Source organism: Callorhinus ursinus, unplaced genomic scaffold (assembly GCF_003265705.2).
Source record: "Callorhinus ursinus isolate GAN/ISIS: 27379988/994484 unplaced genomic scaffold, GSC_fseal_2.0 scaffold68, whole genome shotgun sequence".
Taxonomy (NCBI): domain Eukaryota; kingdom Metazoa; phylum Chordata; class Mammalia; order Carnivora; family Otariidae; genus Callorhinus; species Callorhinus ursinus.
In genome coordinates this window covers 3,630,479-3,644,250 of record NW_027397130.1, presented here as the reverse complement: position 1 = coordinate 3,644,250, position 13,772 = coordinate 3,630,479, and the positions used below count along the sequence as shown (strand labels likewise).

At 59.1% G+C, this 13,772-nt stretch overlaps 1 protein-coding gene across 2 annotated transcripts in view; it reads right to left on the bottom strand.

The window, feature by feature from the left end:
- The window catches only part of DNAH17 (dynein axonemal heavy chain 17), a 95,456-nt gene that overhangs the window by 6,452 nt on the left and 75,232 nt on the right, over window positions 1–13,772 (bottom strand). Inside the window, exons 65-75 of one of the 2 annotated variants that reach the window (XM_025859575.2) lie at window positions 13,180–13,302; window positions 11,319–11,523; window positions 10,743–10,907; window positions 10,347–10,487; window positions 9,907–10,077; window positions 8,281–8,403; window positions 7,510–7,703; window positions 3,879–4,027; window positions 2,954–3,081; window positions 2,108–2,335; window positions 863–1,054 (exon numbers count right to left, since the gene is read on the bottom strand). In XM_025859575.2, the coding sequence (XP_025715360.1) occupies window positions 863–1,054; window positions 2,108–2,335; window positions 2,954–3,081; window positions 3,879–4,027; window positions 7,510–7,703; window positions 8,281–8,403; window positions 9,907–10,077; window positions 10,347–10,487; window positions 10,743–10,907; window positions 11,319–11,523; window positions 13,180–13,302 (1,819 nt within the window). Of the gene's footprint in view, window positions 1–862; window positions 1,055–2,107; window positions 2,336–2,953; window positions 3,082–3,878; window positions 4,028–5,389; window positions 6,671–7,509; window positions 7,704–8,280; window positions 8,404–9,906; window positions 10,078–10,346; window positions 10,488–10,742; window positions 10,908–11,318; window positions 11,524–13,179; window positions 13,303–13,772 lie in introns of those variants that run through there. The other variant, XM_073886132.1, reaches the window with a different exon arrangement.

Sequence of the window (13,772 nt, the reverse complement as noted above, 5' to 3'; positions counted from 1 at the left end):
GACCAGCACCCCAGGCCTAGCGGGGCACTTTTCTCACCCAACCCCCAGAGCTTGAGCCCCAGTGTCCAGGAGGTCTCAGCTGGTGAGAGGCAGCGCTGGACTTCAAGCCTGGGGCCCTGGACCCCAGCGCCGTCTGCCACCATGCCGCCAGGGTGTTGGGAGGGGCACTGCCTGGTCCCACTGTCTGGCCCTCCCGCCACTGCCCAGCCTGCTTGGTGTCACTGGCGCTGTGCCGCGGTCCTGTCGCTGCTGATTCGGGGCCAGTGAGGAGGACCTGAGGCTTCTGGGGGGCGTGGGCACCTGCCTCCCCTGGGGGGTCACAGCAGCTGTGCTGTGTCCGTGCCGGGCTCTCCGGGAGTCAGACTCCGAGGGGGACCAGGCGAGGCCCCTCTCAGTCTGCGGGCTTCTCCGTCCTCCGAGGCCGTCTGCAGAGCACCTCACACGTGTTATCTCCGCCATCAGGAAAATCAGAGCAGCACTCGTGTGTTCCAGGGAGATCGTTTTGGCCTTCCCTCTGGACCCGGGTTCTGTCTGCGGACGCTGCCCATGCACCAGGGAAGCCCCTCCTTGTCCCTGCCCCCCAGGATTTCTGGGCAGGCCCACCAGAGATGCCTGCCCCCGTGGAGTGTGCTACCAAGGGGAAGAATTGCCAGACGGCTGACAAGTGCCGCAGGGCTGGTGGCCAGGGACAGGGCGACACTCATCGTATCCGCCTGCTGGGTGGGGTCTCGGGGCTTCTTGTTTTCAGGTTTTGTTTGGGTTACAACACTATGGGATGTGTCCTGAGCATGAGCCACTGCACAGTTGACGGGGGGTGGTTGGGGGCGCGGAGAACGCTGCTGGGCACCAGGCGCACCCTTACCTTGGTGTTGGCCTCCAGGTAGTTGTAGAGCACGTTGATGGAGATGGTGAGGTCCCCGTTGTTGAAGGGGTACGACCTGTTCCAGCCCTGGGCCCCAAACTTGCGCCTCTCGGCCACCACGGCGTGGAAGTAGCACAGGGCGAAGAGGATGCACTTGAACTCGATCTCCTTGGTGCACATCTCCAGGGTGTCCTGTGGGAGGGGACCCGAGTCCTGCCTCTGCCAGCTGTCTTGCTGGGGGCGGGAGGGGCAGGGTCCGGGGGGGCAGCTGCCGGAGCCCCCGGTCCACGGACTGGAGGAGAGAATGCTTTCTTGTCTTTATTTCTTTCAGAAATGGCAGTTCTATCACTTAAGTATTGATTACAAGTCAAATTACGCTGCGTTCTAATAAAATATTCGCAAACACAGGACATTTCAGGACTTCTTTAACGAGAAGTACTGTCCCTTGGCAGCAGTCGGCACCCCTCGCGGCGCGCACACAAACAGAAGCCCAGACTCTTTAGAAACGATGGTGAGCTGTTCATTCTCAGCACAATGTGCTCCACGAGTAGTCTTTGTAGGTGTTACCAGACAGTAGGGGTGTCTTCCTTAAAAAGGTTTTAGACTCCACGTGGGAGATAAGTGTGTGCACCCAGAAGGTTCTGGTGCAGGACAGAAGATCAGGTGCCAAGAGATGAACGTAGATGCTAGGGTCTTGCAGAAGGGGGCAGGGCTGGGGGGTGGGGCAGGAGGTTTGGACGGGGAGGGAGGGGCCGTGGGAGCTGTCCCACTGAAGCAAGGTGGGGGCCTGCTGGGGATTGAGGGAGGCCTGGCAGCAGCCTGAGCCAACCAGGAGCATCTCCTTCTGTCTCCCGAGGAGCCAGAGAGGGGGCCGAGATGCACTGGAGCCCAGCACACCGCCCTCCCGAGCTGGGCCCCTTCCTGAGGGGCTCTGACAAGCCCAGGACCTGCGATGCATTGACCTGTGCCGACTCGCAGGTCATGAAACTGTCTTTAAAGCTGTAACTTGACTGCATCTCACACTATGTACATTTTACTTAGTCTTCCAGGAATATATTGATTTTGTGGCGTGAGGTGTGTGTGTGTGTGTGTGTGTGCGTGTGTGTGCGTGTGCTGGGGATGGCGTGGAGCGGCGAGAACCAGGGTGGAGCCGTCCTCGGAGTTCAGAGCCTGCTCCCCGGCAGTGCAGGCCAGAGCTGCCTTCCTGTCTGTGGGACCCGTGCGCTGGAGGGGAAGCCGCCTCACCTGGGTGAAGAGGTCCAGAGCCTTGTGCAGGTTGGCGTGCATGCCCGTGGGTGGCTCATTGGTGATTTTGATGGCGTTCTCCAGGATGCCCTGGGGGATGATGTGGGACTCGGGGCTGGGGGCGGGCTCGGCGCTGATGAACACGCGGTAGTCCTCGTGGCTGCCCGCGCCGGAGCGCTCCACCTTCTTATCCAGGGTGCCCAGCCACCGCGCCACAAGGTGGATGTTCTGTGGCCAAGCCCGGGGCTTAGCACCCCTGCGTCCCTACCACACGTCCCTCCAAGCAGTGCCCGCTGTCCGCCCTTCCCCGGGCCCAGGTGCGCCAGCCAATTTCTGCTGAGGCCTGGGAGTCAGTATTCGTGCTCGGAGAATTCAAGACCTCCAGCCTCCTGGCGAGCCCTCCCCGGCCTCCCCGGGCATAAGGCTGACATGATGTGGTCCCCATCCCTGCTTTGAGGTTTGGGTAGAAGGAATGGCATGAAGCTGGGGTCTCCACTCGGGACCAGGCTAGGCCATGCCGACCGAGGTCGGCTCACCCTGTGCAGGCTGGGCGGGACTGCAGGTGCTCCTTGGGGTTCAGGAGAGGGCTCGGAGAGGCTGCAGGGGCCCCTGGTGCTTCCCCCGAGCAAGGACGAGGAGGCGGAGGAGGAGGAATGGAGCTTTTGTCCACTGGAGTTTGGGCTTTATAAGCAACACCTCTGTAGGGAAACTCTGGCCTAAAGCCCAGTGTCCTCTCACTGAGGAAGGTGGTGGTGACGGCCGCACCACCCCATGGACCAGGCAGAGGGGACGTGGTGTGGGAGCCACCTGCCCCTCCTGCGGGTGCGAGTGCGGGCACCCCCGTACCTGAAGAATGACCCAGTGTCCCATCTCTGCAGCCGTGTCCAGAGCGTCCTCAGCCACCACCTCCTGCCCCTGCCCCAGGGACACGTTATGCAGTTTCCCGTTGTCTATGGTAAATCCCAGCTTTTTCCCTGAAGGAAAGAGAACAGGAAGTGCGTGGGGGCGGCTCTGCCATCCTGCCGGAAATCCCGCCCCTCCCCGCTTTGTGCTCTTGTAAGAAGCACATCAGATTTGCCAATTTCAAACCCATCTTCAAGTGTACAGTTCAGTGACATTTAATACATTCACAGTGTTGTGCAGCCATTCTTCTGGTTCCAGCACTCCATCCCGCCCCCCCAATCAGGAAGCCCTACCCCCACCCCGCCCCCGCCCCTGGCAGCCGCTCAGCTGCTCGTGTCTCTGTGGATCTACCTATTTTGGATGCTTCCGATACACAGAACCCTAGAACAAGGGGGCCTTTGTGTCTGGCTGGGATTCCTCTTGGCACAGTGTTTTCAAGGTGTGTCCGTGTGGCAGTGCCTGTTGGCACCTCATTTTGGTGGCTGAGTACTGTCCCATCACGTGGCTTCGCCACGTTGGGATTCTCCACTCAACAGTTGATGGACATTGGCTTTCATCTGCCTTTTGCCTATGGTGAGTGATCAGCCCTATGGAGTATGCGCTTAAACACCTGTTTTCATTTTCGGGGTGTGCACCAGCCGTGGGATCGCTGGGTCCCACGGCGCCTGCCTGTGTCCCCTGCCAAGGAAGCACCGGCCTGCTTTCCGCACCGCTGTGCCTCCTCCTGGGCCCGCGGGAGGCTCATCTCTCTCCCAGGCTCATCGGTTTCTGTTTCCTCACCGGGGTGCAGGGGCACCTCGCTGTGGCTCTGATGCGCATTTCCTGGTGGCCGCCCCTCTCTGAGGCCTCCCTGGCCGGCTCCACTTACCCAGGGCTTCCACGTCTTTGAGGGGGTCAACGCCTGGGGAAAGGATGAAGAAAATCGGAGTAGAAGGGCTGCTCTCCTCGTAGGACTTGGAAAACTCGATGCTCCGGCCCTCCACGAACTTGCTGCCCATCTTCTCCTCCACAAAGTTCCTGGGGGAGACGCGCTTGGTCAGACCCAAAGGCGAGGGGGACGGGGTGGGTTGGGACCCCTGGTGGAAGGGCCCTTTTGTTGGGGGGCTTTCTTTTATTTATTATTTCTTTAAAGATTTCATTTTATTTTTAATTAGTTTTTTGAGAGTATTTATTTATTTGACAGAGAGCACAAGCAGAGGGAACAGGAGAGGGAGAAGCAGTCTCCCCACCAAGCAGGGAGGCTGATGTGGGGCTCGATCCCAGGACCCCGGGACCATGACCTGAGCCAAAGGCAGAGGCTCAACCAACTGAGCCACCCAGGCGCCCCTATTTTTAGTTATTTTTTAAAAGGTTTATTTATTTTAGAGAGAGAGAGTGCACACACGAGTGGGAGGAGGCACAGTGCGGGGGGAGAGAGAATCTCAAGCAGACTCCTCGCTGCGTGTGGAGTCTGATGCAGGGCTCGCTCTCACGACCCTGAGATCATGACCTGACCTGAAATCAAGAGTCGGACGCTTAACCAGCTGCGCCACCCAGGCGCCCCTTAAAGGTTTTATTTTTAAGTAGTCTCTACATCCAACATGGAGCTTGAACTCATGACCCCGAGATCAAGAGTCACCTGCTCCTCTGACCGAGCCAGCCAGGCCCCCCTTTGGTGGACTTTCTTAAGCAGAGCAAGGTCTCAGGCCCGAAGGCAGTCTTTTCGGGGGCGTTCCTCTTTGCCGGGGGAGGGTGTGGTCGGGGGAGCAGGTACTTCTCGCCTCCGTCCCTGCCGGGCGCTACAACGTGCCAGCAGGTGAGAGGCGATCTCCTGTGGCCCCGTTTTCAGAGGCTCGCAGGTCACCTGGGAGGGAACATAAGCCTCAGTGGCGCCACAACCCAGGGCATTCTAAGGGTGAGCACACCCCAGCGCCAGGTGGCCCCTGGGTCCTTCGAGCCGTCTGCGCTCCCAGGGAAGGGGACAGGTTATGGCGATTTCGTCTCCCACACGCTCTCTGTCTGCTGTCCAGCAAGGGCCGCAGGAAGAAGCTGAACACAGACGGTTCTCGCTGGTCCTGGTGATCTCCCCGGACTGGGGGTTTGAGGAGGAAGGAAGTTCACGTTTGTAGCCATCTTGGTGAACTCAAAGACCACAAAACACGGTTCATCAAGAAAATCGCAGGGGAAAAAGAAGGGATTTACATAAATACCTTTTTTTCATTTGCAGGAGAGACAGAGAACAAGCAGGGGGAGAGGCAGAGGGAGAGGGAGAAGCAGACTCCCCGCTGAGCAAGGAGCCCGATGCGGGGCTCGATCCCAGGACCCTGGGATCATGACCTGAGCCGAAGGCAGACGCTTAACCATCTGAGCCACCCAGGCCTCCTAAATACCTGTCTTTACAGAAGCAGCTCTGTGTTCTGAGCCCCAGACTTACTTTCTTGACCCTCAGACCTTCTGTCTGGGGTCAATTGGGCCCCTCTTATGGGAAATCTGGTGTTGTTTGGGGGTGACCTTTAGAGCTCTCTGCGCCTCTCCATCACAGGTGGCTGAGCATACTACGTTCTGAGTGAATCACAGGCACCGAAATACTAAGATTTAGTGTCTTTAAGAGCAGCACGTCAGTCAGTCTTTGAAAGAACCGTGGAGGGAAGGGCTCCCTCAGAGGCCACCCCACACCCTCCGGCTCCGTGGGGACCGGTGCAAGCAGGACTTTCTGGGGACCCTTTTATCAGGATTCGTCCCTCGCTGTGGCCTTCGCTGGCTTCTGTGCACTTCCCGAGCCGACGAGGGCTCCAGGCGGGGTGTCGGGGGCGCTCCTCCTGAAACCCTCCCCAGTTGTACTTGATTCCGGCTTTGGGAACTGACTCGCAACGTGGAGGCTAGCATCCGTGTCCAGGAGGGACTTCTGGAATGTCCCAAGTCCTGCCCTAGGCGGGAATGTCACTAAATCACCGTTGCTAACGACGGCAGGCCACACAGTCATTCTCCGTGGGTGAATTAATGACGAACAGTGCGCACTGGTTCCCGGCGGGCCCCACCACTCTGGGCACCGCGTCCTTGGCAGAGGAGAGCTGGGGTCAGCTCCCAGCCGCTCCCCGGGAGCCCCGGGGCATCTGCACCACAGAAGCTGGGCTTTTTGTGGGGAGAGGCAGTTTGCGGGCCTCCCACTGTCCCGTCCCAGGCCGGTCACTGCCGTCTCTGGGCCCCTGAACCTCAGGGGCCCCTGGGGGGGGTGAGTGAGTTAAGGCTTTGGTTGGCGCCCGGCACAACAATCCGCCCTGTTACATTATTCACTGTGGATTTGGATCTCCTTGCTTTTAAGCTACATGGCTCCGGTAGAATTAGGTGACTCGGCTTTCCTGGACGCTACAGACATGTCACAGAGTGGGGTTTGGGGTCGCCCAGGCCCAGGCGAAGCGCACGAAGGCTCACGTGGTCTGAGGTACTTCATTCAGGGCATCCTCGCGCCTTCACACGCATGACCCCGGGTGGCGCGCCACCGTGCACTGGGGGCCGTGGGCCTGGACACCCGACCGCGCTCCGCTCCCCGGCTGATGTCCCCACTGTGATGGCCAGGTGTCCTTCCCCTCCACCTTTCCCAGACTTTGTCCAAACTTCTTCCGGCATGACTGTCCTCCATGGCGGGGATTTCTTGTTTCCCTGCACTTCCTGCTGCCCTGCCTGTGACCCCCAACCAAACGGAGCAAAACAGACACGTTTGTGAACAACCGGTGCGTGGGAGTCAGGCCTCTGCTTTGTCAGAGGGGAGTTCTGTTAGGGACACAGGCGTCTTTCAGGGCATCTGGCTGCTCTGGGGCTCTTAGGACCAAGAAAAGGCAAAGACGCCATATTATGTCCCAGAACGGGCGCTGGGCTTGATTCCTTGTCTGCCTTGTCCCCCTTCCTGGGGCATCTCCGTGCTCCCAGGTCGGCCCCGGGTCAGGAGGAGGGAAACCCTGTCTACTCCAGGAGAGGGTGGATGGGCTATCTCAGATGTCACCCGTGGGGACCGGTGCAGTGTTGTGTGATGTCACTGCTCCTGGAATCCTTTTGTGAAATGGCAGCGCCAAGTGGGGAGTGAATGGGACGGGGGCCTGGAAGGCCACGGTGATTAATTTTCCAATCGTGCAGGAGCTTCAGGGGCAGAGAAATTACTCACAAAGTTAGAATAATTCTCTTTGCAAATGAGCTGAAGCTGGCCCAACAGTTTACTTTAAATGTGGCCACTGGGGGCATAAAATCCGGATGATGCTGGCTTTGCCACAGTTTTCTCTCCCCTGCGTCCTAAAGGACTCCTTGTGGCCTCGGTGTCGTTAACGCCCACGCTTTGTAGAGAATCTTGGCTCGGGGTTGGCGGCGGGGGGCGGGGCGGTTGGAGGGGGCCCTGTTTCCCCTCACTGGTCCCTCAGGCTGGCGGGAGGAGAAGGGGTGGGGAGCGCCTGCAGGTGGGGTCCCGTGCCCGTGGGCCCCGCGGGGCCTCCCTCTGCCTCCCCACCCACCCTGGAGGGCGCCACACTCACTTGATGGCGTAGGTCATGCGGTCTGGCCGCATGCACCTCACCATGCACAGCTTCTGCAATGCCGTTTTGTTCTTCCACTCCTTGGGGAAGATTTCCTTCTCAGGGGCTTCCGACTCCACCAGCTTCTTCCACCGCTTGGCAGACCCTTCGATGTCGTTGTCCAGGTTCTTGAACTCATCCATCTCCGACAGGGCCTGGGGGCAGGCGGCCTTTCAGCTCCCCCCACGCCAGCTGTCTTGGCGCTGGGAGAGGGTGGGCCGCCTGGCCTGGTGCTAAAATGAGCTGCCGGTGCCCTTGAGGGCCAGGAATGCGGACGGAGGGTCTAGCGTAGGCACAGGACCCCAGCTGCCCCTCCAGAGGGCTGAGGGACAGGGGCTGCTCCCATCGTGAGGGGGGGGGCTGCCTTCTTCAGGCCTTCTGAGCCGAGATGCTGGGGGCCCCTGAGTGTGTGGGCCCAGTTTGGAGGAACTGCCTGGACACTTGCCCAGGATTGGGACGGTGGGCAGCGGTATCAGGCGGCCCTGGACCCGCCCTGGGGCCTGTGGTGGCTCAGTTCGTGGGACCGTGTGTGGGTCGGAGTGACCGTTGTGGTCGAACAGGAAAGTAGAGATTCCTGCGAGCCGGCAGGAGCCCTCTGCACCCCGGCCCCACCTCTGGGACCTCCCCGGACCTCCCCGGGTCACTGGATATCCGGCTGGCGGTAGCAGCTCGTAAATATCCCTGGCGTGAGCACCAGATCCCCCGCAGCAGGGAGAGAGTCCCAACACCAACCTTGATGCCGCCCCACCCCTGGTGCTGCAGGAAGTCCACCGGCGACTGGACCCCCGCCTTGAAAGGGAACCGCAGGAGGAAATCCAGCTCGACTGGGTTCAGCTCTTTCTTCATGGACAAGACCTGAGGGAACGTGGGGCCGCTCAGCGTCGTCCCACAACGGTGGGGGAGGGAGGGGTGGCTGACGGCCCCCGTGGGAGCGCCGGACACCTTGGTCACGGGCGTGGGACAGGCCGAGGTGTTCCCCCCCACCCCTGGCCCTGCAGAGGAAGCGCTGTCCTGCCCCCTGGGTCCAGGCCAAGCTTCGGATTCACCTTGGTTTATTGTCGTGTTTTTAAATTATGATAAAATACACATGACATTTACCATTTTAACCCAATTAAAGTACGAAATTTTAGTAAATTCATGTCATGTCCCACCATCACCACTATTTAGAACCAGAGCTTTTTCATCTTCCCAAAGGGAACCCCTGAGAAGCGCCCCCGGACCCGCCACCAGCCAATGGTGCCCCAGGTCTGTGCCCCGTCTGTCCGGATCTGTCTGTTCTGCACGTTCTGTGTCCAGGGAATACTACAGATGCAGCCTTTCCCTTTGGTTCCTTTTGAGGTTCATTCACGCCGTAGCGGGTGTCAGAACAATAAGGTTCCGTTGTGCGGAGAGACCACGTTCTTGTTTATCTGCTCATCCTTTGATGGGCATTTGGTCTGCGTCCACCTTGTGGCAGGTGTGAGCAGAGCTGCTGAGAATGTTCCTACACAAGTCAGTTCTTTAGGGGCATGTACATTTTCTGGGGGATCTTCTAGGTCATGTTCTGGGTCTCCTCGTCACCCGTGCACACCAGCTCTCAGGGCATCCAGCTGGCCGGGTCTCGGGTCCCAGATGGACGGCAGGTGAGCCGGGGCCGCCACGCACAGAGGGCCCCACCCAGCTTCTCTCGGACACTGCAGAGCAAAGACTTTCGCCTGAGTCAGACTCTCACTCCTTTTTTTTTTTTTTGGTCAAAAGAAAAATTTTTTGGAAATTTACGGGGAGCACCAAGGAAATATCCTGATGCCCTCTCAGCGGGAGAAACCTCACGGAGGGGCTGCCATTCAGGGATTCACAGATAAAGGAAAACCTCCTTGATCTGGACCCTGGTGGACAGTTTGAGTTTGGATGGAAAGCAACCTTCTAGAAGCTCTCTGGAAGTTAGTGTTTCCCACCATACTTACAAGATGGAGTAAACCAAGTGGTGGACGGGCTGTTTCATCAATTTAATGGAACAAAAATCTGAAACATTCCAGCAGGTCCGTATGAACAGGAGGCATATTTATTCCTTTGTACCTGTATTACCTTAAGAAATAGTGTTCGGCATCCACAGTGGTTGACCACCGATGCAGGACTGCTTAACAGGCAGTCCGTAAATGTAATTAGAATGACCTTTGTAAAATTCTCCTTAATGGACCTCCCCTTCAGTGGCTCCTCCTTAAAACTGTGCCTGATATCAACAAAAGAGAGTCCCAAGCACGTCCCATGGCAGTGACTGGAAGGGCACCCATCACCGGGCAGTCTGCACTGGGGACCAGCCCTCGGGCGCCGCTGCTGCCGGCTGCGGACCACGCTTGGGAGTGGGGAGGCCAGACGTACCTGGAAGGCCACCTGGGCCAGGAAGATGAGCTTGTCCCGCTCGAAGAGCCCGCGGGCCGTGTACATGTAGACGGAGTAGGTGATCTCGTCCGTCAGGTTGATTACTCGCTGCCTGACCTCCTCTGCGGGGGTGCTCTTCTGGATGGCCTTATCAAATACCACGTTGAAGGCCTGGGGAGGGGGCACACGGAGGCTTGCGGGGCTGGACTCCGGGGCTGCCCCATGCTGCCTGCCGGGGCTCTGCTTTGTTTCCGTGGTGGGTGGGGGTCTGGGGCATCAGGCAAGGAAGCCCCTTCCCTGGGGTGCTGGCCCAGGGCAGATCCCGCACCCTGGCTCCCCCTTCCCACCGCTGTCTGCGGCCTGGACCCCGTCTGTGCTCCCAACAGCCGGGGCTCTGTGGACGCCAGGGCCCCAGCCCGAGGGCCCGGCCGCAGCCACACCTTGAGCGAGAACTGATAGATGGGGTTGATCTTGTTGAGGTCGTTCAGTATGAAGTACAGCAGGGATGCCCTCTCTGCAGCTGGCCGGTAGTTCTCTCTGGCCTCATTGATTTTAACCTCTGTGATTTTTGCCTCTTTCACCTTGAAGCAATTGGGACCAGTCGGGGGAAAGCTCCGGTGAGCAGTGGGCCCCCCCACCCCCCCTGCCCCTCCCCCTGCCCCGTGCGAGGGACCCTCCGCTGCGCTGCGGTGTGCTGGGTGGGGCCTGAGCCCCTGCTCCCTGCCCTGGGCCCCAGGGGCACGCGTGGCCCGGTGGCTTCTCTTCCCAGCGCCGTGGCGGGCCCTCGGTGCCCTCTGGCGGGGAGCGCGGGGCAGGCCCTGGAGGTGGTCTCTCACCTTCTCCTCGATCTCGCTGGCTGTGTGCTTGGTGGTCTCCAGATTCTCTACTAAGGCCGTGTCCCCCAGGAAGTTCCCCGACGCGGCCGACAGCCGGGCCAGCAGGGAGTCTTCCAGCTCCTTCAAAACAATCTTGAATTCATTTTGGGACTTGGTGAGGTTCGCCTGTGGGAGGGACAGAGCGCCGGGAGGGGAGCTCAGCCGAGGCTCCAGCTGGGACACGGGAGGAGCCCCGCAAGCCTGAGAGGCCAGGGCGTGGGGACACTCTGAGCCCGTGTCTGCAGGCCACTGCACGCAGGGGCCCGCAGCAAAGGCCGTGCCCGTGGGGCTGCAGTTTGGTGTGCGGCCGTCTGGGCTCCGCTGAGACTCCTCTTCCGTCAGAGAAGCGGCTGCTGGATTTGGAGTTAGGTTTGGGAGGCCACTGGGGAGGAAGAGCGGCTCCTTCTGTCACACAAAATCTGACCTGTGGGATGGGCTGGGGCTCCTGGGGCCACATCGGGGTGGCAGCTGCCACATCAGGAACCTCGTGGCGACCCCAGCGGCCCGCCCTATGCCGTGTGACGGCGGGCCCCGTACCTTCAGCTGCTCTAGATCTGGGCGCTCTTTGGCCACCACGGCAGCCAAGAGCTGGTCCTCGAGCCCGTCCCTGGTGACCAGGAAGTTGATCAGGGTGCACTGGGCTTGCATCTCGGGCTTGTAGTGTGGGTTGAAGTACTTGGTGTGCAGGATGAGACGGAACTTGGGGTGGTACTCCACCTCCTTGTCGCCGATCTTAATGAACCTGGCCGTTAGGGGAGGGAGGGGTCAGAGGGGCTCAGGCAGCAGCACCAGCAGCCTGGTGCCCCACCCCCCACCCCCGGGCCTCGCCACACCCTGAACCCTCCTCTGGTCACCGGAAAGGACTGTGTCTCTTCTTGTTCTTGTTCTTTCCTCTCTGGCCTACGGCCGGGACCTCCTAGAAGGTGCACCTGCTCTCTGGCTGGTTTGTTCTGGTTTTATAGGAGTGCTCGCTCAGCTCCCACTGCACATTCATACTCCCCTGGGAGCCGGTGCGGAAACACGCCACCTGGGCCCCACCCCAGAGCCACGAACGTCAGAAAGACACTGACGCCCCAATTCATAACACCGCTACATTCTGGAAGCTCCCCGGGGGAATCTGAGAGCAGCCAGGGCCAGAAGCTGGGTCTGCTGGTCCACTGTGGGGGAACCGCTCTTGCTGGTCAAGCTCACTTTCGGGGGCCTCTGTGTATGTAACTTTACCCCTTGGGTATCACCTCACGTCAAGCTCTTCTCAGAGGCTAGGACGTCAGCACGTTTATTGGCCACCTCTGTTCTGGGCTTCGGCATGCACCCCCTATTTTTATCAGTGGCTCAGACCAGCTCTGATGTTCCCATTTTAAAAGTTGATTTAATTTTTTTTTTTATATTAGAAAAGTAATACTTTTCTAAAAGTATATTAGAAAAGGCTCAATGCATCAACCGGTGAACGGATATGTTCACCGTATTACTTTTATTAGAAAAGTAATACGGCTCAATGCATTGAACCGGTGAACCGGTGAATGGAACGAGGCACACCCATCCGGTGGACTCAGCCATAAGAACAACACGGTCCTGCCACGCTGCTGCACAGATGGGCCTTGAGCACACGGCACCCAGGGAAAGCGGCCAGACAGAAAAGGGCACACACCACGTGATTCCCTTTAAAGGACGTGTGTCCAGAGCAGGGAAATCTGTGGAGATGAGAGCACATGGGCGGGTGCCAGGGTCCGGCAGCTGGGGGCGCGGGGAGCGAGTGCGTGGTGAGTACGGGGGGGGGGGGGCCTCCCCGTGGGGCGATATTTGCACAACACTATGAGTGCACCAAGTGCCACTGCATTGTTTTCACCTTCAAACGGCTAATTCTGTGTAAGGTAGATTTCACCTGAATAAAAAAAGAAATAGTACTACAGGCTCAGGATTTGTAAAATGCATAACAATAGAAGAAAAGCATGACCAGTGGGGCGCCTGGGTGGCTCAGTCGGTGTCTGCCTTAGGCTCGGGTCGTGGTCTCAGGGTCCTTGGATCAAGTCCTGTATCGGGCTCCCTGCTCAGTGGGGAGTCTGCTTCTCCCTCTCCCTCTGCCCCTCCCCCTGCTTGTGCTCTCTGTGTCAAGTAAATAAATAAAATCTTAAAAAAAAAAGAGAGAGAAAAGCATGACCATCAAGGACAGCTGTCCGTAGGCGGTCACTAATAAGGTGTTGGTGTTGCTCTTTCTGACTGGGATGCGGTCCCACAACTTCCCACCTCTCCTCGGGGACCGGCATTTTGTCGCAGACCCTGCTGCCTACCAGAACAGCATTTCCCCACACCGCCGCCCTGCGCAGAGGCCACAGGCCCCACAGAGCGTGTTCACGTGGCTCATGGGGGCCAAACTGTGAAGGTGGAAACGGAAACTCACTTTCCCTTTTTAATGGTGTTCCTGCCGAGCAGCGGGTCCAGCACAGGGTCCACGGTTTCGCCAATGTTCTCGATGAGCAAGATGTCCCCTTCAGAAATGGCCTGCTCAATGATGTCCAGGTAGCTGTGGGCACGACATGGGGCCAGGTAAGGACGCGGGCCCAGAGAGGGCACCGCTGGGTGCCCCAGAGGCAGCCCTTGGAGCGAGAAGGCACCAGAAGACAAGTGGCCGAGGGGCCAGGAGCTCCTTCCCTGCGGGGAGCTCTGGGGCATCTGCGGGCCTCTCCCCTGGGGGCCCACAGGAGCGCAGCCCCCTTATGGTGGCAGCCCCAGATGTTTTCACACCTGTGTCTGGTCCCAGGTGCCGGGGCACCAGGAAGGCACGTGGGGTGGCCTCAGTGACCACCTGTGTTGAGGAAACTCATCCCACTAGAGACGAGAAATGAGAAAATGACTGGCGTGAAGCCTTGTGGCCGGCAGGTGGCCAGGCGGGACTTGAGCCTGGGTGAGCAGCAGGTAGTGGGGGGTGGGGGAGAGAAGAGCCCCGAGGTTAATGCTTTACTGCTGGTGCTGTCCCCCAAAACCAAATAGCAG